We start from the raw sequence: 23,525 nt of genomic DNA on the forward strand, positions 1-23,525 counted from the left end.
CCCCTAAATGTCTTGAGTCAACAAGTGCCTGAACAATCTCCTGGGAATTTTTACTTTTTTTCCCCTTTCAAATATTTTCCCATGCAGATTTGTCTCCAAGGCATCAGCACAGCTTATCTAAAACTCTTTTAAAATTATGTGCTTACACTTTATATCTCAGTGCTGTGTATACAAGTGGGGCTTTTAATTAAAATTCCCAACAGTATTCATTGAGCAAATAATATTTTTTAAAAACAAACAAACAAACAAACAAACCACCAAAAACGCAACAACAACAATTGAAAGATAACTCTATGTGTCCAAAGTACAATTTGGTATTAGATGCCAAAGTTTCTATAAAATAAAATAAGTGCCGTGCCAAAACTTTAAATTCATTACAATTTGTACATTATATACTCAGTCACTTGATTATATGACCAAAATTTACAGGTTAATTACTGCATCATCCAGTTTAAACACATCATAGATGCAACTTACTAATTCTGAAAGGTACCTAATATGCAAGCCCTTCTACTGGAAAGTTAAGTATTTGTCATAATTTAAATAAAATAAAACACATTGCATAGCAAATATAGATTATATTTTCACTAGCACAAAAAAAGAAATTAGGAGAGGTAAATCTACATCAGAATGTTGAATGAGATCAGCTTCAAAAGGTTCAAACAGGAATAACTGCTGAGCATCACCTATCCATCCAAAGAAGAAGCAAGAAGAACAATCAAAAATAAGGAGCTCCCTCCCAAGCCTTGACACAGTCACTTAAACACTGATTTACTGCCAGATCTGAATTCCAGCCTGAATCTCATGGCCTAGGCAATAAATCTAATTAAAAGAGGCATCTGGTGTTTACAGTAAATAACATGTCTCTGTATTCAACCCTGATACATTTTGCTTTCAACAGTTTCTAAGGCACCAACCTAAAGAATCTGTTCTGATTAGTTCTGACTATTTATTTAATTTAGGACATTTTAGGAAAGAAAACATACTTTAATTTTTCTCTCTAGCTGCCTTATAAGGTAAAGTTTGATGGTGTTCTGATCTGCTGCTAAGTGAATCACATCAATAAGCCAAGCAAACTAATTTCCCATATGTATATCAGCAGAAAGATATACATTCATTATCGAATTTCCTCTTGCTAACTACGGCAAAATGGCAAGCTGAAAGGAAGTCTAGTGTGGTAAGAATAAGTTGTCTGTCTCTCCAAAACATCAGTTATAAATTTAATGACTGTCTCAGGCAGTCAGAATTTTTCCTATGGAACTTGCCAGATTCAACAGCTTTCACCATGGCTATGCTACACAGAGTGTTCGAGTACGCCAAAGTAAATTTCCCTACAGTTAGGTGTAGCTAACTGTATTTCACTGAATGAGCCAGGAAGTCATCAAATGAAAGCCACAAAAATATTTAATATTTTGGAAAACATCTCCTTGCATTGTAAAGATTTGTCATTTATTTGAAACTGGATGGTAGGAGAAATTGCAAAAGTACCTTTAGAAATGTGTTAATCTTACTTTCCTTCCTTCATCCATCTGAAACTACTGCCATCCATTATTAGGAACTAATCAACACAGCTGATGCACAAGGCTTTCCCAGCAGGTTGGGAAGCCCGTGATGCCATCATTAACAACCTGACTGAGACAGCAATCTTAGTAATCATCTGGAGAGAAGCCAGAAAAGCCAGCTCAGTTTCATGGTGAAAAATCCCAAATGTAGCTCTAAACCAAGACTCTTTCAGCTACTTTAAATATTATCAAAATCTGAACTTTTGATTCCTTTCTGGGAAAAAAAGACAGAGAATTACACATTGCATTAAATAACTGAGATTTTTTTTTTTCTTAAGAAATAGTCTCTTAAGCAAGAATTTGTAGTTGTAAAGCTTTAAGATAGTTTTCAAATCACTGCTACTTCTGTTCATTTTTTGGCATCTTAGGATCATTTTCTCTCCATATGTATTAGTGTATTTAACTATTAAAATTATACAAAATTTTGGATTTTTATTTTCCCGGTAATGTAGCAAATGTAATAAACAATTCTGCATAACTTTTAGCAGCTAGCAGGTTTTTCCTCATTTGCTCTGATAAATGAGCAGAACATCACTGTAAGTGCTGTCAGGTAAGTTTGCTCAACTCTATCATGTTTAGAGAAACTATAAGGAAAAAGGTGATTCTAAACATCAATTAAATTAGCAACAGGTATTTAAAACAGACTGCTGGCAGTACAGCATGTGGAGAGCTCCACACCACTGACCTGAACAAGAATCAGCTCTCTCAGTGATATCTACACTGGTTCCCCGCCTACTCACTTTCTCTGGCTATATCTTCCTCTGCTCTGAATGATTTCAAATCATTACACTCCCATGCAATCTTTTCTCACCACAACTTTCCTTTCTTTCTTCCACTTTAATTTTATTCTTTCTCTTTCATTTGGCATGAACCAGGCTACAATTTCTTCTTCAGTTATATCCCCCCACTTACACAAACAAACACTTGACAAATTCTTGACAAATCTCTTACAGTGGTTCAAAGAAGACCTATAGCTTCAGAGATCTTGTTTTACATGATCTATAGGTTCTTAAGTCAACTTAAAGTACTATCCAAAAACCAGATACAATCACCTGACAGTGACTTCTGCTTGGTTGTCTTCTATTTAAAAGAACAGTATTTCAGAAAGCAACATCACAATTTCAATCCTTTACCTTATGGAAGCTTCCATAAAAGATTTTCTTTACATCATCATTATCAAAAGTTACAGTTTGAACCTCTCCTCTTGTATCCTTGTTAAAGAATGACAGCACTTTGTTGGCAGCTATAAAAAATAAAAATATCATATTTCATTTCATGTGTACTACTGAAACCACCATCCTAATACACACTTATGGATAAAATCTAGTTTACTCTTTATTTGGGTAAACACAAATCTTAGATGATCTTAATGACCTATAAGTATATAGATGAACTTTCCTTTGATTTTAGAGTTAATACCAAAGTTGAAATGTAGTTTAGATGAATTATTCTTAGTTGAACTATAGATGTACAAACTCTAAAAGAAATCTCTTAAAACTAAAAATGTATAATCCTTTTTTCATGTAGAAATGCCTTTGGGTTTGGAAATATTTGGTAAGAACACATGCGAAGTAACATGTAACTTCTCTATGCAATAAGTATAATTGTCCTTACGATCAAGCACAACTCCAACTTGTGGTTTGTAATCTCTGTCTGTAATCTGCCAAATTGCAAAAGGCTCATTGGGGGATTCTGGCAGAAGACGGAATAACAGAATGATAGTGTACGCCTGTGGCAATCCCTCTGGGTGAATCTCCCTGTTAAGACAATATGAAGACATTTTTTCAACATGGAAACATGTGACAAAAATAAGATCACATTTGTTTGCTCTTTTTCAAAGAAAAGACACAAGAGTAACAGGGAAACCACAGTGTTTAGTGGAAAAGAGCATTTTAACTACTCTCTCAAATAGAAAACACCATTGTGATATAAAAACACTGTGATTTGTTAAGATGAACTCACAGCCTGTCTTCACTTGGTGCCAGCACCACAGTTCAAGAGGACACCAGAATATGACCAAGAACTCTTGGGTATGTATTCTTGTGGTAAAATTCTGTATAAAATACACATGTTTTAAATTCCTTGATGATAAGTACAGAAAAAAAGGACCACAACTTTATTCATTTTTTTCATCTGGCCTGCTTCATTTAGGCAACAGCATTTAACTATTGCTGCCCTTCAGGCACAGAAGCAGGGATGGAATATTTATTGTCTTCTTTCCAATTGGTGATGCATTTGAGCTCCAGCCCATTCTTTAGTAGCTCAGGTTTAAATTTTTGATTTTTGAACTGTTACACATTAAAAAAGCAGAGAGCCAAAAGTAAATGAAAAAATTCATGAAACTTCAGAATTTTCTATAGTGGAAAGGAGGGAATGGAGGATGAGAACTGTAAGAAAGGAGGTGATCACTGCCTCTCTTTAACCATTATAATGGAGCTCAGAAGGAGATTTAGTCACATGAACATAAACATGAAAACCTTAAAATGAAGAGATGAGTTGCTTTGTACGTTAGATAAAACTTATGAACCCATACAATTAGGAACACTGCAATAAAAACCATATCACTAAGTCAACAACACCACACAGCACAGTGCAAGAATTCAAACTTTTAAGTAGATATAGCAACACAATTTATAACTTGGATAACAAGTTATTCCAGATATGGAAACAACTATGCCACTAGGATCAGTATGTGTTTAGTGCTTTGCTGACTCAGTCCAGAGTTTTATTTTCTGGATTCTCATGAAAGATAAGTGCCCAGAATACCCTGGCAAGTCTATTCCACCTCTTTAGCAGACATTAGACTATGTATAACAACATTTCTAAAAGAATGAAATAAATATGAAGCCTATCTTTTTATTGTCTTTTCATCAACTTATCCCAAATGAAATATCTATCTATGCAAGAGAGTTGCAAAACTGGGATTGTCTCTATTTCCCTAGAATGCAAAAATCCATGCTGTCAGAGACCTATAATCCCTACAGGTATTAATGGCATGCAATAAATTTAAAAATCCTTGAGTCCTCCACTTTTAAAGCTGTGATCTCAGAAGGCTAGCAAAAATAAATTATTTCTTCATAAACCTCAGCTTCTGTTTTTCTGATCTGATCTTCACCCAACCTGGCAGGATTGCAGACAAGTTCAAAGGCTTTTATGAAAGAAAACTAAATTTTCCTAAATATAATAGGAACAATGGGCTATTTTTAGGCATCTCCTCTGAACCACAATAACCTTTTTTGAAACTTACAGAAATAGATGAGACAGAAATAAATGTAAAAAACAAACAAAAAAACACACAAAGCAAAAAAAAAATAAAAAAAACCAACAAAAAACACTCCAAAAAATCCCCCCAAAATATAAAGAGGGAGAAAAGTAGTGTTCCACTTTTAGTAAAACTGCTAACTGAGTCCTTTTTTCCTTTGGGAAAAAATGTTGGCAAGAATGACCACCATATTACCCATCCATAACCAAGTACTAAGACCACAGGCCCTTGAAAACTCAGCTCCATTTGCCAAATAAGGCAAATCAAGTAGAGGAGAAGCTACCCTAAGTCAATGGCATCAATATGCTGCCTACTGCAGTGAGAATGATGCTTCTGGAAAAAGTGATGCTAATCCCTCCGTATTGAAACCATTTGTCCAGCAACGTGGAATTCATTGTACTCAGGAGATTGTTTTTCAACTGCCTAAGTATAAACTGTGGATTATATGCAACATGAATGGTTAAGCATGATCTCAAAGAAAAATAAGCAACTAGATTAATAGTGAACTATGATTGCAGTGGAAGAAATAGATTAGCATTTAATGAAAACAATGGTAGATGTTCTTCAGAGTGTCAAGATCTCTTGAAGCTCAGTAAAAAGAACGTTAAGTTAATGCATCTTCCACAACACACAAATGCTATCTATAAACTCTGTTAACCCTTCATCACCTGATCACCTTAAATAGAAGTCTTTAGGTTTACTTACCGTATTGGCTGGCTGACAAGGGCGTTTTTGTGGAGTCTATATGCTACGTAGCTTGGGAAAGAGCCTGATTCCAGTGAAACTCCTTGTACAGAAGCAAAATGCTTCTCTGTTAGATTGTATGATTCCAGCATCTTGAAACCTTCAAGTCCAAAAAGAAAAGAAAGCATAAGAAACACTATAGAGCTGTAAAACAGACAAATGAACCTATGCCAAAATATTAGACAATTACTTACCAGGTGAAGTGTATCCCTCCAAGTAAATAAGGGGACAAGCTGAAAGACATGAAACAATATATAATTCAAAACTATTAAGCCTAACAGGATATGAACATATGTAGAATTCAGAAAGTTTTATTACCAAGAAGTATATGCTATTATTAATTATGAGACAGTCTTTATTACTTTTGTCATATTGTGTCCTGAACTCTGTTAGATGTCAAAATCTGTACTCATCACTTTTAGTAGGGTATTTCTACTGTGACAAATTGCATGGAATGACAAATGAACCCCAAATATTTTAGGAGTATCATTCATAGGAAGAAAGGAGGACAATGACACAGTCTTTCCATGAATATTTAAGGCATGAGTCAAACTGCATAATAGCTGTCAGATTCTCAAGAAATAACTGCAAATTTATGTGTCTCCTCAGGAGCCAGCAGATGAGGCAGTTAGGGAACATGCAGTTGCAAATGACAGGCCTGAGAATTTCTTATTTTTGCCATAGAAGGATTTCACTTGAATAAACAACTGAACTTAGATAATTTTAAAACAGCGCCACACACCACAACTATACATCTTCAGCACCATTTTCAGCAGTAAATAAGTTTAGTTTACATTAGGCATCATTCTACTTCTTAACATCGTGACTGTTACTCTTTTATTCTTCTACTAGTACTTTTGAAATGCAAGATTAGATTACATAAAATACAATACTCACTTCAAAATTTTAAAAAGTGACTTGCTCCCTTGAACTATATCCAGTTACTCTGAAATCTAACTTTTTATTATGAACATATCTTCTGGTGTACCTTAAATAGGATGGCAAATTATATTTGGGTTGTGTGGCAAAACTTTGGTAATGGGGGAGCTACAAGGGTGATTTCTGTGGGAAGCTGCCAGATGCTTCCCCTGTGTCCAACAGAGTCAGTTCCATCTGGTTCCAAGCCAGACCTGCCACTGGCCAAGGCTGAGCCCAGCAGTGGTGGCAGTGACTGGGGGATAACACATTTAACAAGGGGCGGTGGCTGGGGTTGGGAGCTGTGTGTGTTGGAACAGCACAACAGCCTGCAGCTGGAGAGAGGAATGAGAATATGTGAGAGAAACAACTCTGTCAGGCACCAGGGCAGAGATTCCACTGTGTTCCTGGTCTTCCAGTGGTGAAGACTATGGTGAGGCAGGTTGTCACTCTGCAGACTGTAGAAGTCCACAGAGGAGCAGACACCTGCCTGCAGCCCCTGGAGGACCCTATGGCAGGGCAGGTCTGAATGAGACTGTGACACTGTTGGAAGCCTACTGGAGCAGGTTCCTGGCAGGACCTCTGGCACCGCAGAGAGAGAAGCCCATGCTAGAACAGGTTTGCTGGCAGGACTCGTTGACATCATGAGAGATCCACAATGAAGCAGGCTGTGCCTGAAGGACTGCACCATGTGGAAGGGCCCTAATGAGGTTCAACAAGGGCAAGTGTAGGGACCTGAATATGGAGAGAAATTACCCCAAATTCAGGTTGGGAGCTGACCTACTAAACAGTAGTTCCGCTGAAAAGGACATGGGAGCTTTGGTGGATAACAGGCTGACTATGAGCTGGCAGTGCCCTTGCAGCCAGAGAGGCCAATAGTATCCTGAGGTGCATCAGGAGTAGTGGCCAGCAGGTCAAGGGAAGGGATCCTGACCCACTGCTCTGCCCTAGTGAGGCCACATCATGTCCTGTTCTGGGCTCCTCAGTACAAGAAAGACTAGGAGCTACTGAAAAGGTCCAGCACCAGGGTATGAAGATGAGGAGTCTGGAGCAGCTCTCTTATGAGACGAGACTGAAGAAGGTGATCCTGCTTCGTCTAGAGAACTCTGAGGGGGGATCTCATTAATACATATAAATATCTCAAAGGTAGGTGTCAAGAGGACGGTGCCAGACTCTTTTCAGGTGTTCTCAGCAACAGAAAAAGGAGCAAAGGCCATGAACTAAAACATGAGAAGCTTCATCTCAATATGAGGAAGAACTTTCTTATGTTTAGGGTGGCAGAGCACTGGAACAAGATGCTCAGGGAGGTTGTGGAGTCTCCCTCTCTGGAGAAATTCAATACCCACCTGGATGCATTCCTACATAACCTGCTCTAGGTGACCAGAGGTATTGGACTGGATGATCTCCAGAGGTCCCTTCCAACCCTTACAAGATGATTCATTCTGTGATTCTCTGATCTACACTGGAGCAGTTCATGAAGAACTGCAGCCCATGTTGAGAAGTTCATGGAGGACTGTCTACCATGGTAGGGACCTTCACTGGAGCAGAGGAAGAGTTTGAGGACTACTCCCCCAGGGAGGAAGGAGCAGCAGAGACAACATGTGATGAACTGACCACAGCCTCATTCTCTGTGCTCCTGTGGTGCCCAGGGTGAGGAGACAGAGAAAATTGGGAGTAAAGTTAACTCCAGGAAGAAGGAAGGGGCGAGGGAAAGTTTTTAGTATCTGATTTTATTTCTCCTTATCCTACTCTGATTTCATTGATTATAAAATTAAATTTTCCCCACATTGAGTCTGTTTTGCCCATGACAGTTACTGCTCAGTGATTTCTCCATGCCTTTATCTCAATCCACGTTTCATTGTATTTTCTCTTCCCTGTTCAGCTGAGAAGGGGAGCAATAGAGCAGCTTTGGTGGGCACCAAGCATCCAGCCAAGGTCAGCCCACCACTCACTCACAGCACTATATAATCAAATATACCAATTTGGGAAAAGGGAAACCAATGTCTTCTACTCACTTGAGGTAGCTGTCTCACACACAAAGGTGACGAGGTTATCTTGAATCTTTTCAAAGGCATCAAAGTCATCAACAATAAATACGTGACGCTCACTGGGCTTGCTGGCAATCTTGGCCAGTTCATTGTAATCTACATCAGCCACACCAACCACAAAGACACTGAAGCCTGTAAAAATCACACTTGTTACTTGAAATGCAGTAAATATACATTAACATTTTTCATGTCAGTATTGCACAAACCATTCACTTGTGAGGAGCTGCCTATGAGCACACATTCCAGATGTCTTTTCACCCTGTAAAAGCTCAGAAGGCTTTCTCATCTTTTTTCAAAACTTTCTCCTCTTTCATTTTTTTTGGGGGGGAGGCATTATCCAATCTCATGCAGCCTTGGCTATACAACCCCCTCACTCTTTAATACAATATGTAGCATTCTCTCAACTCTACAGTATCTTAATTCTGTTCTGCAGCCAAAAACTTAATAGAGTGATAGTTATCCAGTTGTCTATCTGGTTCCATCTCTTGCATTTCATGCGTCTCAGTTTCTCGTAGAGTGGTATTCACCTCACAAACTTCCTCTTTCCGAGTTGTTTAGTTTTTCTCTATAGTCAGCAGATATACTAGAGCAGATTCAGAAAGCAATCCATTTTAGCTCCCTAACATGCTGACCTCAGGATAAGAAAAGTCATTGTCTATAGATGCCTATCTGTTGCTCTCTTCACCAGTCACAAAAGACCTTAAAACTAGACATTCAGTTGTCAGATGTCTTAAGCCAAATGAGAAGGACCAGACCATAGAAGTCAATCACCGGGTATAAATTTCATTGAAGAGAAACTGCACAGATATTGGAAAAGCCAGTTGGAGGCTGAAACTGGAATTCACATTTATTCCAAATGATAAAAGTACCTTTATTTTTTCTTTTTAAAGAAGGTAATTATTCCCCTGTTGCCAGTTCTGATGAAACTCTGACTGAAATACTCTGTCCAGCTTTGAGTATGCTTTGATATGTGTAGAAAATAAAGCAAGTAGAGAGGAAACTAAAAATGATAAAGGGTTTTGAAAACACGATCAACATGAGATTGAAAGAAACAGCTTTGTTTAGTCTAGAAAAGAGAAGAGAGAAAGAGGAGATGACAACAGTTTTCAAATACGAAGGCCCATTACAGTGGACAGTGATCAACTTCTTTCCTGGTTGACTAGGTAAATGAAGACAACCATCTCACTAGCATGAAGAAAGACTCAGGTAAAATGCAAGAATAAGGTCTCCTATCAGTAGGGCAGTTAAGCACTGAAGCATATTTTCCAGGGAGACTGAGAAATCATCTAGACAGACCTAATTCTTCCAGATTAAAGAGACAAAGAAGACCACTTGTGCTTTACATGCATGATTCCCATAAGGATCTATAACATGTCCCTGCTGAGAGATCAGGACTAGGTGGTTCATGCACTGAAACACAAAATGTTGAGTGCTGGGACAGGAACAGATAACTACACACACATAACCCACAATCATCATATCTTATGAGGAAGTGCAGTGCTTCTTAGCTCAAAAGGCAGCAGAGGAGTCCATTCAGACCCAGTTCCTTCAAAAAAAATTACTCTAACTGGAGATCCACTGATTTATACAAGATAAAACATAAACTTCAGCAAACCTGGCCCATTAAATCCAGCGCTAGTATGAAGTACACTTCCCAAAAATTTCTGGGGTCTACACATCAAAAAGAGGAAGAAATAACCAAATGCCACATCTTTGAAATTATATGCATGAGGAATTACTTGAAATCTTTGGGAAACCACATCCTTCCCCAGAGAGAAGGCTTAAGAAAGAGAATGTAAATCTAGGTCCAGAGAGCATAAATTCTTTGAACAGTTTTGAGGTTTTCCCAAATACTCAGAATGTATTTCTGAGTCTATAAAGGATGAGTAAATGATTCCCAGATAATTGAAGCAATACAGAAAAGAAACAGCCAGATGCTGTGAATTGCTTACCAGAGTGCTGTATGACTGTTGCTGCCTTCCTCACCTCATCCTGAGACCGACCATCTGTGACAACAACAAGTACCTTGGGAACACCTCGTCTCATGCCACTCTCCCAAGTCAAAACCTTTTCTTTAATAAATGTTAGGGCTTTGCCTGCAAAGTGTAAAATAAACAAGGAATCATCCTTTTTATCCACAAGAGAAGAATTCTTTTACTTTGTAAGGGCAACAGCCACAGAGCAAAAACACAGCATAAAAACCTACTTCTTCAGTCATGCAATATCAGGATAATTATGCAGTTTCTGAAAATATTTTATCTTAAATAAATATAATTACAGCACAAAATTACCAGTCCTTGTGTTTCCTCCTCTGTACTGAATATTTTGAAGAGCTCCCAGGGCCTGGGCTTTGTCATCAAATGTATTCAGTTTAAATTCAGATTTTGCTTCATCACTGTATTGCACAAATGAAACCTGAAATGGAATGTAACACAGTGTTGAGTCTCATGCCTCTACATTCAGGCCAGCTCTCTCCATTGAAATACATAAATTTGTATATTAATAAGTCTTAAATAATCAAAAATTATTTTTCAAATAAATCTGACTATGCACATGCATATATATATTTATATATAGACAGCATAGCAATATGCACACATCTTTTCTTTTTTCCCTTCTTTCTTTCTTTCCTTCTTTCTTTTTCTTTCTTTCTTTCTCTTCTCTGTATAAAATCTAATATGGACTTAAATGCATATAAACAAATTCTTGCCATTACTATGATGAGGTATATATGCATATTCCCTACTTCTGAGTAGATGTACAGTATCTACTAAACTTCTTCCAGTTGCTTTTTGTTTAGGAATAAAAAAGAATTTGTCAATAGAATGTAAATAAAGTTGGACATACATTAACACATACACTCTCTTGCCTTAAAAAATGAAATACTGTCACTAAAAACTTATTCCTAAATAATCTTTAAATATGTTTTTTATTTTGCTCCTTTTAATAATCTGTATCATTGAACTGTTATAGCATACTATTTTAATACTGAATAGAAATATTTCTGTATGTATATATTCACATTTTTGTAGTAAATCCCTTTTTTAAAATTATTAATTTTCAATTAAATACCTGAGATTGTTGCATTTCAAGTGGTATGTGACTTCATTATTTTACTAAACACTAGTGTGTTTATATATCTGTCACCTATAATGTCTTCTCTACTTCCATAGATATTAGCAAGAAAAATATATGGAACAAAACACAAGTGAAAAGGAAAACTACCCAGTATAGATTAGAGCTAAGAATGATAAAGAGTGTCTGACACAGAGTGACTTTAAGGAGTATCTTTTCCTTTAAAAGTCTAGAGAGTTAAAGATCGGGAATCAAATGACTAAAAATATGCCTAGAAAATGAAAAGCAGACTTTTAGCAAGACCTTTAACCTCCTGTCAGCTTTCTAACCAAAGAAAATGCATTGCACCTGCAGCTCTCTGCAGGTCTCCAAAAACACCACGTAAGAAACTCTCTCATACCTCATGTCATTCATTTCATTTAGTGAAAGAGAAGTCCTTATGGGAACCTAGACATTGATTTCATCCAGATTCCTACTAGTAGAAGAAAACTGATAATGGTGCAATGCTTATGGTAAGAAGCCTGACAGGAAGATCCTTTGACATAAGTATGAGCCCAGAACCCCTGAAAGCCTATCCCTCATTAGCTATTACTGTTTACTCTCTCAAAATGCACTAATTCATGAAAAGGACCTTTTCATACTTTTACTATGCCCACTGTGGAGCAGACCCATGTTACCACAGCATGCAAAGGCTTCTGCAAGTGCCTTTTTCAAAGGCATTCTGCTATTTAGTGCAGTGGTATTCTAGGGAGCTCGGCAATGGCAAGCCAGCCAGGCCTTGTATCCACAAGGCTCATCTTTTACACTGAGTATTTAAAATGTAGCCTTTAATCAAGTCAGAATGTCCCTAAAAGAGATTTTTGATATGACAGAGACAAAATCTAGGATACAAGAACAAAGCAGTATGCTACTTGTTGATGCTGTATACAATAAACAAAAATATAAAACTGACCATACATCACACCAGTTTCTCTACCTGGAGGATTCCCACAAACTCTAACTTTTGTATTTCAGAATATTAACATCTCAGAATAGACTAGATTTCCCTTGTATTTATAAAATGACAAACACATTTAATAAATAATAGGCATGCACACCCATATACATGTGTTTTACAACAATCTAATACAAAAAATGGCAGCAATCTGAAAGAAAGTAACAATTCAGTTAATCTTCACTTTCCCTCCAAAATGTACCCAATGGGAATAATAAACTGACCTGAATTCCAGCAGGATTGATTAAATCAAAGGCTCCTACTGTGCTAAAAACAAATTTCACTACTTTGTTGAAATTGTCATCACCAATACTCCAGGAAGCATCAGTCAAGAATACAATGTCTGCTTTGGCACCTCTGCATACTGAAAGTCCAAGAAAAGGAACCCTTAAAATACATCAACCATATCACCATGAAATAAATATTGCTTCAAAATTTGAAAATTCAAGAATGACAAATATTCAGCAAATGTCTACTACCACGCATTCAACCTGGCAGATGACTAATGCTCTACACAAAAACATTAATTAAAATATATCAAAGAAAACTTCAAGACATATGAAAAAGTTCAAGAATAAAATGTAAATGTTATAAATTATTTTCTGATCAGCTACCATAAAACATGAATTGTCTGCTGAGAGCAGATAATCTCATACACTTTCTGCAGAGCTATAGAATATCAATAATTTCTTTCCCAAACGTTTTCATCTTGCTGTTCTAAACTAGGAAATGCTGAAGTCTAGTAAAGCTCTAGAACAAAGGGATGGCATCTGAATCTTCATTTCTGTTTTAAATCCACTTGAAGTTATGGAAAATGGAGGCAAAATATAAAGCAGTATAGGAACTACACAAAAATATTGAATAATTCTAGAAATAAACATACCATCCCGAGCTGGAGGGATTGTGGGAGGTGGAGGAGGTGTAGGTGGGGGAGTTGGTGCCTCTGTAGGTTTGAGAACTGAAAAGAAATAATAATTTTATTCTACAGCTGAAACAAGGCAAACTCTATAGCTAAATCTTAAAGTTCACAGTACCTGTTACCTACCTGTATGCTCCCTCATAGAGACTGGAGGTCCCTCAAGGTTAGGGGTCTGAACAAAGACAGTAGCATTGTATTCTGTGTCTGGTGAGAGCCCAGTAAAACAGTGACTCGTTTCTGACCCACGTATTGTGATTTCCTGTCCTCTGGAACCTGTCAAAAAAAGCCCAATGGAAAGTTAGAACCTATTCCTTCCTTTCTAAAGTATGTATTCATTAGTATAGAAATGAAGAAGCTTCTTTAGAAGAGGTTGGAGCCAATGGGACAGCACTCTTATTCCTGTCCCATAACACCTTTTCTAGAGCAAAACTGTGTGGTGAATATGAACCCTAGAGCACAATAGAAAGTACAGTTGCAGCCTCCATGTGAAACCAGGCAACTGGTAGATGTAGGCTCACTTGACAATAAGCCATATTCCTTTTTGCAGCTTTTCCACCACTCAAGAAAAACAGGTTAAGTTCAGAGCTTTAAAACTCACCCAGATGTATCATTATGGTTGGTGCTTGCCACCAATCCAAATAAGTGGTGCTGTCACTCATATGAGACAATTGTGTTTCCAGAAAAATGCAAAAAACAGAACACACTTACCATCAGTTGGGTTTAGCTTCAGTCTGTAGGAGGTTGCTGACCGATGAGGTGACCACCGGATACAGAGAGTATCCCAACCCACTTTGTAACTTGTTAGGTCAGTGACATTCAAATATACTGTGAGAGGAAGAAAGAGAGAAATTGTTCTTCAGACAATTGTGTATGTAATAGGTAAAGAACACCAAAATTATATTAGCAGTGCTGGTTTGGAACTTGATTTTTAAAAATACTTGCAGAAATTTTATTAGCAGTGCTGGTTTGGAACTTGATTTTTAAAAATACTTGCAGAAATAAAGAGCAATTCTAGACAATTCTCTTCATTTTACATCCTACAGATCCCCACCTAGCTATTTACAAAGGCCCCAGATCCCATACTGGGTAACAACCCACTTTATGAGTTTTCACATGAAGTTGATTTCTTTACAAAATAAGAAACTTCCAAAAATAAAAATCTGATTCATATATATAGCACTATGAAAAGAATGTACTGAATCAGGATGCTTGATTCATCATAACTGAAGAAATTTTTAGAAGCTTCTTAGCTGAGGCCATCATCAAAATCGCTGGACATTTCTATGAGGTAAAAGCAGAGTACCAAAAAGCCTAGACCTGATTACTAGCACAGTTAGATTCTGTAGTACCCTGGAGACAGGTAAAGATTGACTCCACATATAGCTCAACAAAATTTTAGGAAATAGACTAGAAAATTTTATTTCATGAAGTCATTACTTTAAAATATATCTTCATTACTCTTTCCAAGATTAGTGTTTTTAAGATCTACATCATGGACAGATGACAAGCATTCTCCACAAGAGGATGCTCAGGCTTCCTAGCAACCAGCCATCAAAATCTTCTCTTCAGCATATGTATCTAACATGTCTACAACAAAATTATTCTGACTTACATGTAGTGCCTTGATCTGTCAAAGGTATGCTCATTCCAGAATCATACTGAGCATAAACACTCACATCATAAGTAGTACTGGGAGACAGATTATGCAAAGTGTAGGAAGTCACTTCTCCCACAAAAAACTCCCTGGGCTCATTTGAACCTTGAATCAAGGAAGCATTAAGAAAAGAGAAAGAAAGAATCATGATTACATGAGCTACAGAACTATTCCATCTCTTACACATCATTAAATGTTAACCTCATCTCTAAAACAAAGCATATTGATTTCTTAAATTTTAGCATATTACAATGTTGCAAACAGAACAAACACATTAATTTTGCAAACTATTGTAAGATGTTTGTGTTCAGCTTCTAGAAAGATATGTATATTGTTTGAAGGCCAGATAAAAGTTCTGCAGGCCATTAGTACCCATTAGTACCCAAATTCCCGTCCAATGTCATCTCATGTACACCAATATATAGCCTCAGAAGGACAAGAGGCATTAAAGAGGTTAAAAACAAAACAGGTCACTGTATAAAGTTTTAAGTATACAATTCAATCCCTGTAATTGAATGCACAAAACTGCTCTTGATAGTTTGTGTTTATTATAGAATACTGATCATAAGAGTGAAGTTTTCATGAAAATTGGTAAACAGAGGGAATAAATAGATCTTTTAACCCAAAATTATACATATGATTTCTACTCTGGTCTGCCATTAGCTACTCACTGTTCTAAAAGTGATATACTCAGAATGAGCAAGTTTTCTTACCCACAGGTTTGTATACAATTTTATAGCCAAGAACAGGGGATGGTGAAGGATCCCAGGAAACTCTGAAACGTGTATACCATTCATCAGTTATATACATATTTTGAGGAGGAAGAAGGCCAACTGAAAAGAAAGAAAAAAAAACCCATTATAATTAGGCTAGTAATTGCTTTTCAATCTTTAGACATGTAGATTATTACTCTGCAAGGTAACAATCACATCAAGGACTTAATTAACTTAGTGAAACCTTAACAATGTTGAAGTGCTCAAGGAATACAACTCAAATTGAAAAAGAACAAACAATATGAAAACTATAATTACCAGTTCTGCCATTTCCAGTCAGTTGTCCACCATCTCCATCTTCATACACAGCAACAACAGTAATTTTATATGGCGTATCTGATTGTAGTGGTTGTAGTATCACGTTATTCCTTATGCCAGGAACTGTTGTCTAGATCACAAAAAGAACAGAGGTAAACACACTCAACTAGAAACAAAAATTTGTTCTGATATTTGGTACACGCTGTTTTATGTCCACCATAGGAAAAAGTCATTCAGGATACCTTAAGGATTATAACTTATAAACTATTACCAGTATTTGTTATTCTGAATTATAAAACACTGTGGACATCACAAAAACATAAATCAAATTGACTCTGCAGCCCCAAACCTCCATCATACTGAAATACTGCAGCTCTTCACCAAGACTGCAGTACTCCTCCCTCACAGAAATATAAAAGTCATAATGATGTGTTTGTTTTCTTGGCAGAAATAAGTTATTCTGAGACAGAAGCTCTAAATATGTTGACATATAAAAATTTCCCTATGTATGTATCCATCAATCCTTATGTAGTCATGTATTATTGCTCCCTTCTAATGAAAATGTAGGTATAATCCCAAAAGTGATCCTGCCCCATAAGGAAGACATAAATCACTGAAACCAAGGGAAGTAACTTGGGGTATCTATCTCAAAAGCACATGCCAGTCAGCACTCGCTACTTCATTAAAATTTTCAGTTGTTTGAGACTTGCTGTTTTATGGATTGTCCAATTTTTTCTGCAAAAAAAGATATGTGTGTTGACAAGATGTGTGTCCTGATTAATGAGTCCAATAGTGAATTTTCAAACAGTGAATTTTCAGCATGTGCTATACAGTAGTACAAAAGCAATAATAATGTCATTTTTGCTGGTGGCAGTTGGCAGGAATTCTGCTACTGTCCTCTATAGGATCTGAGCTTTGCTTTGCTATAAATACTCTGTGCATTTTATAAGCTTCAGAATAATTTGTGCTATCATTAAGGTGCAGGAAATGAAACACACAATTCATACTGAAACACAGAACAGCGAATTACATGCTGAATCAAAGTCATCATTGTTGTCTTATTAGACTCTGACAACTCTCTTCAATTTATAAAATGCAGACATATGTTTATTCTGTATCATAGCACACTGACTTTTTAATGAATACAGTATGAAGTAATAGATGGCTATTCAATGTACCACATTTTAACAAAATGCCAGGAAGAAGATTCTGTTCAGAATCTTCTGGTTAATGTATGACTCACATATTTAACATTATTTCACACATATATTTGTTCATGAAACCATATATTTTCTGTAGCTTCACGGGGAAAAAAAAACTGTTTTATACAAACCATGGCTTCCTAACATTGACAACAATGACCAGAAAACCCACAGAGCCTGCACAGAGTGCTACTTGTGGAACACTTGTCTTGTTTTTCCTGTAGACTAAAGAATCAACTGAGAACACCTCAGTGCTTACCAAGGAATTACAGAACTTACATATTCATCGATAGGGTCCCCCACAGTGGGTGAATAAATGATTCTGTACTGCTGGACTGGCCCATCAGCATGGTCCCATTGTACAGAAAGGCTGTTTGTAGTCTCATCAAATACTCTCACATTCCTTGGACCACTGCGAGGCACTGCAGAATGAAAATACAGAAGATTGTATGGGGAAGGATACCTCTAGATCAATGTCACCCTCACCAATCCAAATGTTGCCCTCTAGCCAAAGTCAAGGGCTCTTCCTAAAACCCTGAATAAATAAATATATTTGGGAGATTAAGTCAAAGATCATGCTGCAGTGCCTGATGGTCTTAAATAGAAAGAGAGCCCAACTGGAGGAACTAGAGCAGTATGGAAGGGAGAGAACATCCAGATGTGCAAAGTGAGCATCTAACACACATTCTGCTTCCCAAATTCCTGCAGACAAGTATAACTATAGCCTCTCATATCTTCAACTTTTAGATGAATATGGGGATTTTACAGGGAAAACAGAAGAAAAATTATTGTTGACAGGTTCTGTACATGTTATTTCCGGTATGAAGGACAAAGCAGAAGCCGGCCAAGATCCTATGAGATAAGTTGTAACAAGAAGATATTGTTGTTTAGGCGTCTGCAACAAAATACCAAACAGCTGGAGAGGCCAACACATTTACCGTGTCAGAAACCAAACATTAAGCCCTTTTTTTCTGTTGACAATTTTAATTCTAGCCATCTTAAAAGACTATGCTTTTTAAAAAAAGATAAATTTTTATTCACCTGAAATTTGATTTTTGAGATTTTTTTTAAACAGCCTTTAAACTCTAACACATTCAAATTAAGCTTATTTCCCAATTGAAAATTACATTGCTAATTATTCAAGTACCACAACTGACCGACAGCATAGTAAAAGTTCCTTGCCACAGATGCCTATAATTGCTGCAGGCATAGTTCAGATGCATTAATTCAGAGTTGCACTAAATAGTTTACATTATTTGTAACTGTAATCAATTTTTTAAGTTCTTCACACACCAATTTTGACATATATTTCACAACAAAAGTACTGACTGTCTCTTACATGTTCTTCCCTGTGCTTGGCTTGGATTTCCCTCTCCATCTGCATACAGAGCTATAACATTTATTGAGTAAGCAGTGTCAGGAGTCAAGCGCTCCAGAATCACATCACGAGTGTTGCCGGGCACCACAATCTAAAAAAGAAACAAAAACCACCCCTATAAATAAAGTTTCAGCTTATACCATCCCTTTTTAGAAAAAAATATGAATGATATAGAGAAAAATTAGAAACATGACCATGCTGCACACTATCCAAGAAAAAGAACACAAGTTTAAAATAAACATGCAATATTGATAAAAATTCAATAGCGATGGAAAAAAGAACAGAGTATAAGGAGCTCTCATTCTGCAAATACAACTGTTATTTCTAACATTTTACATTAAAATAGTTCAGAAAAAATAGAAGAAATATTCTCAAACAGGAACTAAAAAAGTAAATTCTGTCACAGTTTTTTATGTATAAAGGACATCAAAGTCCTTAAAATTCCTTACATAAAAACACATACACCTATATGGGTGTACATTTTGTGTGAGTACCTTCATGGTTGAAGCTTTAAAACTGCTCTTATTTCTACAGAAATACAAGAATTCTTACTTCACACTTGGAGGGCACTTTTTTACCCATATCCAGACTTCACTGCTCACCAACCTCCACTAAAGAGTAATGATGTGGGGTAAGCAGATGGTTTGGCAAGAAAAGCACATAAACCTGGCATCAAGTTTCATAATTTCACAATTCCTAATAAATATTTGTTGTCTCCAACTCTCCTAAAATATATATATATTTTAACTCATCTTAACCAGCAATATGATAAAGGATACTCAATTCTTAATACAGAGTTTTAAATATTTCTTACATTTTACCAAATAAGCCTTTATTAACAATGGACTAGGCTCCTATAAACGCTGTGCTTTCAGCAGAGGCTCTCCTGGGCAGACAGTTGGCCTGACTTTACTGTTATTTTTTACACTCATTGAAGGAAGCAATATTCTCTACACACATTTGACTAATAGTATAAAAGCTAAATTACTTACAGATTCTGATGGCCTTGGGCCAGACAGTGGAGCATAATTAATTCTATACTGCTGTACTGGACCTGGAGCAGGTTCCCAGCGGACATTCATGCTGTTTGGTGTGGGATTGTAAACTTGAATGTTTCTTGGTGTTCCTCTCTCCACTAGATTAAGGATAATTTAAATTTAGTTTTAAAAAGTTGCATGTGTAAATTCTGTTTGTACATGAATTTGCAACAGTGATCAAAAGACGAAAAACACCTCAGCCCAAGATAAATACACTGCTTTTGTTAGCCCAAAATTTACAAAGTTAAGAATCATCATGTTCAGTAATTCCAGACTTCCATATCAGGCAGCAAAGTACATGCTTGTACTGAAAATTGAAAGTATGATCATAACACTTTGTTATCCTATTGTTGATCAGATAAGTATGAAAAATAAACACAAACTACATATTTTAAGTCAGGTCAACATTCGTAGCTCAAACTTCCTGGAAAATTTTAAATACACTGTATGCACATTATCACAGATTAACACCAATATTCACTGTTTGTTCATGAGTATTTCTACTAGCACTACAACTGAAAATAGGCTATTCTGTGAAGTAAACACTAAGTGTGCTGCACAACTTTGGAGCTGAGCTTGCCCAAGATAAGCAGACTGAAAGCCTCCACACAAATAAGCAAAGGAAACAGAATAAGTTACAGAGCTGCAAAAATAAGCAATGTAAAATCAATTTCTAATGATTTGAGGCCATTTATAAAAAATCCTAAAGTTTTCTTGAAAAGGACTGTTTTCCTTACAAGTGCGTCCAGTGTCAGAGGTACGTCCACCGTCCCCCTCTGGGAAAACTGGAACCACAGTTACAGTGTAAGGTGTGTTGGGTTCAAGAGTCCTCAGGATGACGTAGTTTGTATTTCCTGGAACTGTGGTCTACAAATTTAGAAAGACAGGAAGGGTCAAGAAACTTACAGAAACATGAAAAAAACAAAAACAAACAAACAAAGTTTAAGCTTTTTTATTTCTCACTCCCCTACCATATCTCATTTCCAGACTGGATGTGATAAAAACTTTGCAAAAGGTGAAGCTTAAAAAAACATGGTTTCTGGCATCTTGTGGAGCTGCCTTTCAAGAAGGTTCTGTCTCAGACTTAATTCAAATGAGCTCTATGTTCTCCTATATAATCCCTTATAGCTCTCTCCACTTTGGGGTCCAGACCCTGCTGTAGTGAAATGAAGAGTAATGAAAGTAGCAGAATCTGCAGTGATCTCTTTAATGACTACTATTTAGCAGCTCAGAGGCATTAAAATATCACTTTTAAAGTCAAGGAAAAAAAATCCATTACATAACACTACAACACACTAATGGCAAGAAGCAATGAGCAGCTCATGTTAGGAAATAAAACTCCACAGCACTTGAGAATATTTGTCATCAGCAGCACTTTAGTTGCTTTTGAAACAATGACATTCATGTGGTCATTTCATGTGCACATTAAATTGCACTGATGTAGAAAAATAAACACAACTGGAAAATAATATTTCCCAGTCCGCAGCAAGTGTTTCCTATTTTCAGGATTCTTTTAGCTCTTTAGTAATTAAGTAATTTCAGGAGATGAGAATATGGATTTTTCTGCTTTCACAAATACCATTGAAGCCCACAATCACATGACTTCTTAACAGTAAAAAAGGATAGAAATGAAGTCTGCTAACTTTATAACCTTTAGTACACCCTGAAGTCAGCTTTAAATTCCCACATAGTGCCCCAGGGATAAAGAAACAAAAACTTGTGTGTGGTATTAAAGCCCAGGCTAAGAACTAATCACTGATGGTTTACTATATGAAATCAAACATCTGTAATGCATATGGGAGAACTTTCATGGAGGTGCTATGCATTTTCTCCAGGGTGGCTATAAACAGAAAGAACCCAGTGCATGGGCAAACAAGACCTACTTCACTCAGCAGCATTTCTCTCAACACCACCAAGAGCTGTAATTTATCTGAGATTAGTGAGATCCACATGAAGAATTTACCATTTCTTCTGCACCTCCAGCAGTAGGTCCATAAAACACTTTGTACTGGCGAGGACTTCCTTCTGCATGATCCCATCGAACATTCAGAGTACTGGTGGTTGGGTCATAAACTAGCAAGTTCTTCACAGTGGTGAGAGGTTCTGAAACAGATCAATAAGATGTCAGAAATGTGGAACCTTATTCTCTCCTTTTTGCTGTCAGATCACACCTTTGTAATGCATCCTTAGAAAATTTTAAAAATAGGTTCAGTAGCTCATGTTAAATCTTATTTATCTTCATCAATCTGAACACATCATCCCTATCCAACACCACAAACAATGCTAGTTAGAAAATTTTATTTCCAGACACTATTTTGGAATTATGCAATGAGTTCATTAGGATTTATTTCTTCATTCCTCACCAAACCCATTGCTGTGTCCAACTTTCCATTGCAAGCTCATAATTTAAGTAAATGCAACCAAATTAATAATTTTATTTTTATATCATTAAGTAAATATATTGAAATTGTTCTTATACCTGGAGTGTTTCTGATAGCAAATTACTCAGTGATTTCTATGGTAGGATCAAAAAATGCATCAATATAAAATGATGGAGGAGTCCTAAAATGCACACTATGAAGGTCAGCCTCTCAACTGAAGGTGCTTACATATATGTAAGCACATATATATGAGTAGCATGCCTTCAGATCCTTTAAGCTGCTTACTACATTATGGCATAAAACAATTAAACAAATCAAAATGAGGAAGAAGTTCCATAGAAGATTAGGCTTCCTCTCAGCTGTAAAAACTGGGCTTCCAGTCAAAGGCAGCAGTCCAGGGTTTCTCTACAGCCAGGAGACTGACAGGTGTTCTCACTGCAGAAACTTGAAAACCACCAAAGGACAAATGACATATACAGATGGGATTAATTTCACCACAAGAAAGCTTTCTCAGCTCTTCTGAAAAGCAATACATCATTATTGTTTTGTACCTAACAAGTCCTAAAGAAGTTACTTACTGGTTCTGCCTCGTCCTGTCATTCGTCCCCCCTCACCGTCTGCGTACATTGATGACACAGTAATGGCATATGGTGTGTCAGGCTGCAGCTTCTGTATCACCACACTGTTCTGTCGTCCTCCAACAGTAGTCTGCAGCAAAACAAAAGGAAAATATTAAAATCCCTTTTATACTGTCTCTTTTGTGCTTACAGCCGCAGTAAAGAGTGCAAGCATTTGATGCAGAGTGGAAAACACTGCAATGTATCAAGTGTTGCAATTTTCTTTTGACTGACAATGGCAGTAGACACTGAACAGTAGTATTATTTAATATATATTGGTTTTAGCCAGTTTAGACACAAAGCCACTGCTCTTTATAAACTCCCAGTTCTGCACCAGCACAAATTATATTGTAACTCCTATCATTCTTTGTACTTTTAAGACTACCTGCACATTTTCAAAATCTATTAAACAAATGTGTTCAGCATAACACTTCAAATCATCTGCTGATGAAGAACTGACAATGAGTAAGCATTTACATATCTTCACATTTCATAGTAATAGATTATTTTAATTTACAAGCAGACTATTTTAACTTAAAATCAAAGAGGTTTTTGTACTCAAGTGTACAAAGCCCCTTTCAAAGCACAAATGCTTTTATCATCCCATCATGGCTGCCTCTACATTTTAGTATCTGATTGCCTTTCAAAACCTGACCCTAAATGATCATGATCATTTAGTCTCTGTAGTTCTGTATGCAGTTTTTGC

General features: G+C 36.7%; 1 protein-coding gene across 6 annotated transcripts in view; it reads right to left on the bottom strand.

Moving 5' to 3' along the window:
• Nucleotides 1-23,525, bottom strand: part of COL12A1 (collagen type XII alpha 1 chain) — a 99,361-nt gene that overhangs the window by 22,163 nt on the left and 53,673 nt on the right. For all 6 annotated transcript variants that reach the window (XM_086876302.1, XM_086876301.1, XM_086876304.1 and 3 more), the window contains 20 exons: nt 22,781-22,910; nt 21,785-21,924; nt 20,559-20,688; nt 19,777-19,919; nt 18,746-18,875; nt 17,686-17,828; nt 16,205-16,334; nt 15,887-16,006; nt 15,132-15,278; nt 14,228-14,344; nt 13,646-13,792; nt 13,484-13,558; nt 12,825-12,964; nt 10,823-10,946; nt 10,484-10,627; nt 8,499-8,663; nt 5,763-5,801; nt 5,530-5,668; nt 3,177-3,319; nt 2,696-2,805 (listed from right to left, as the gene is read on the bottom strand). In XM_086876302.1, coding sequence (XP_086732428.1) covers nt 2,696-2,805; nt 3,177-3,319; nt 5,530-5,668; nt 5,763-5,801; nt 8,499-8,663; nt 10,484-10,627; nt 10,823-10,946; nt 12,825-12,964; nt 13,484-13,558; nt 13,646-13,792; nt 14,228-14,344; nt 15,132-15,278; nt 15,887-16,006; nt 16,205-16,334; nt 17,686-17,828; nt 18,746-18,875; nt 19,777-19,919; nt 20,559-20,688; nt 21,785-21,924; nt 22,781-22,910 — 2,556 coding nt within the window. The remainder of the gene's footprint in view (nt 1-2,695; nt 2,806-3,176; nt 3,320-5,529; nt 5,669-5,762; nt 5,802-8,498; nt 8,664-10,483; nt 10,628-10,822; nt 10,947-12,824; nt 12,965-13,483; nt 13,559-13,645; nt 13,793-14,227; nt 14,345-15,131; nt 15,279-15,886; nt 16,007-16,204; nt 16,335-17,685; nt 17,829-18,745; nt 18,876-19,776; nt 19,920-20,558; nt 20,689-21,784; nt 21,925-22,780; nt 22,911-23,525) is intronic.

This window comes from Cyanistes caeruleus, chromosome 2 (genome assembly GCF_971803275.1).
Source record: "Cyanistes caeruleus chromosome 2, bCyaCae1.hap1.1, whole genome shotgun sequence".
NCBI lineage: Eukaryota > Metazoa > Chordata > Aves > Passeriformes > Paridae > Cyanistes > Cyanistes caeruleus.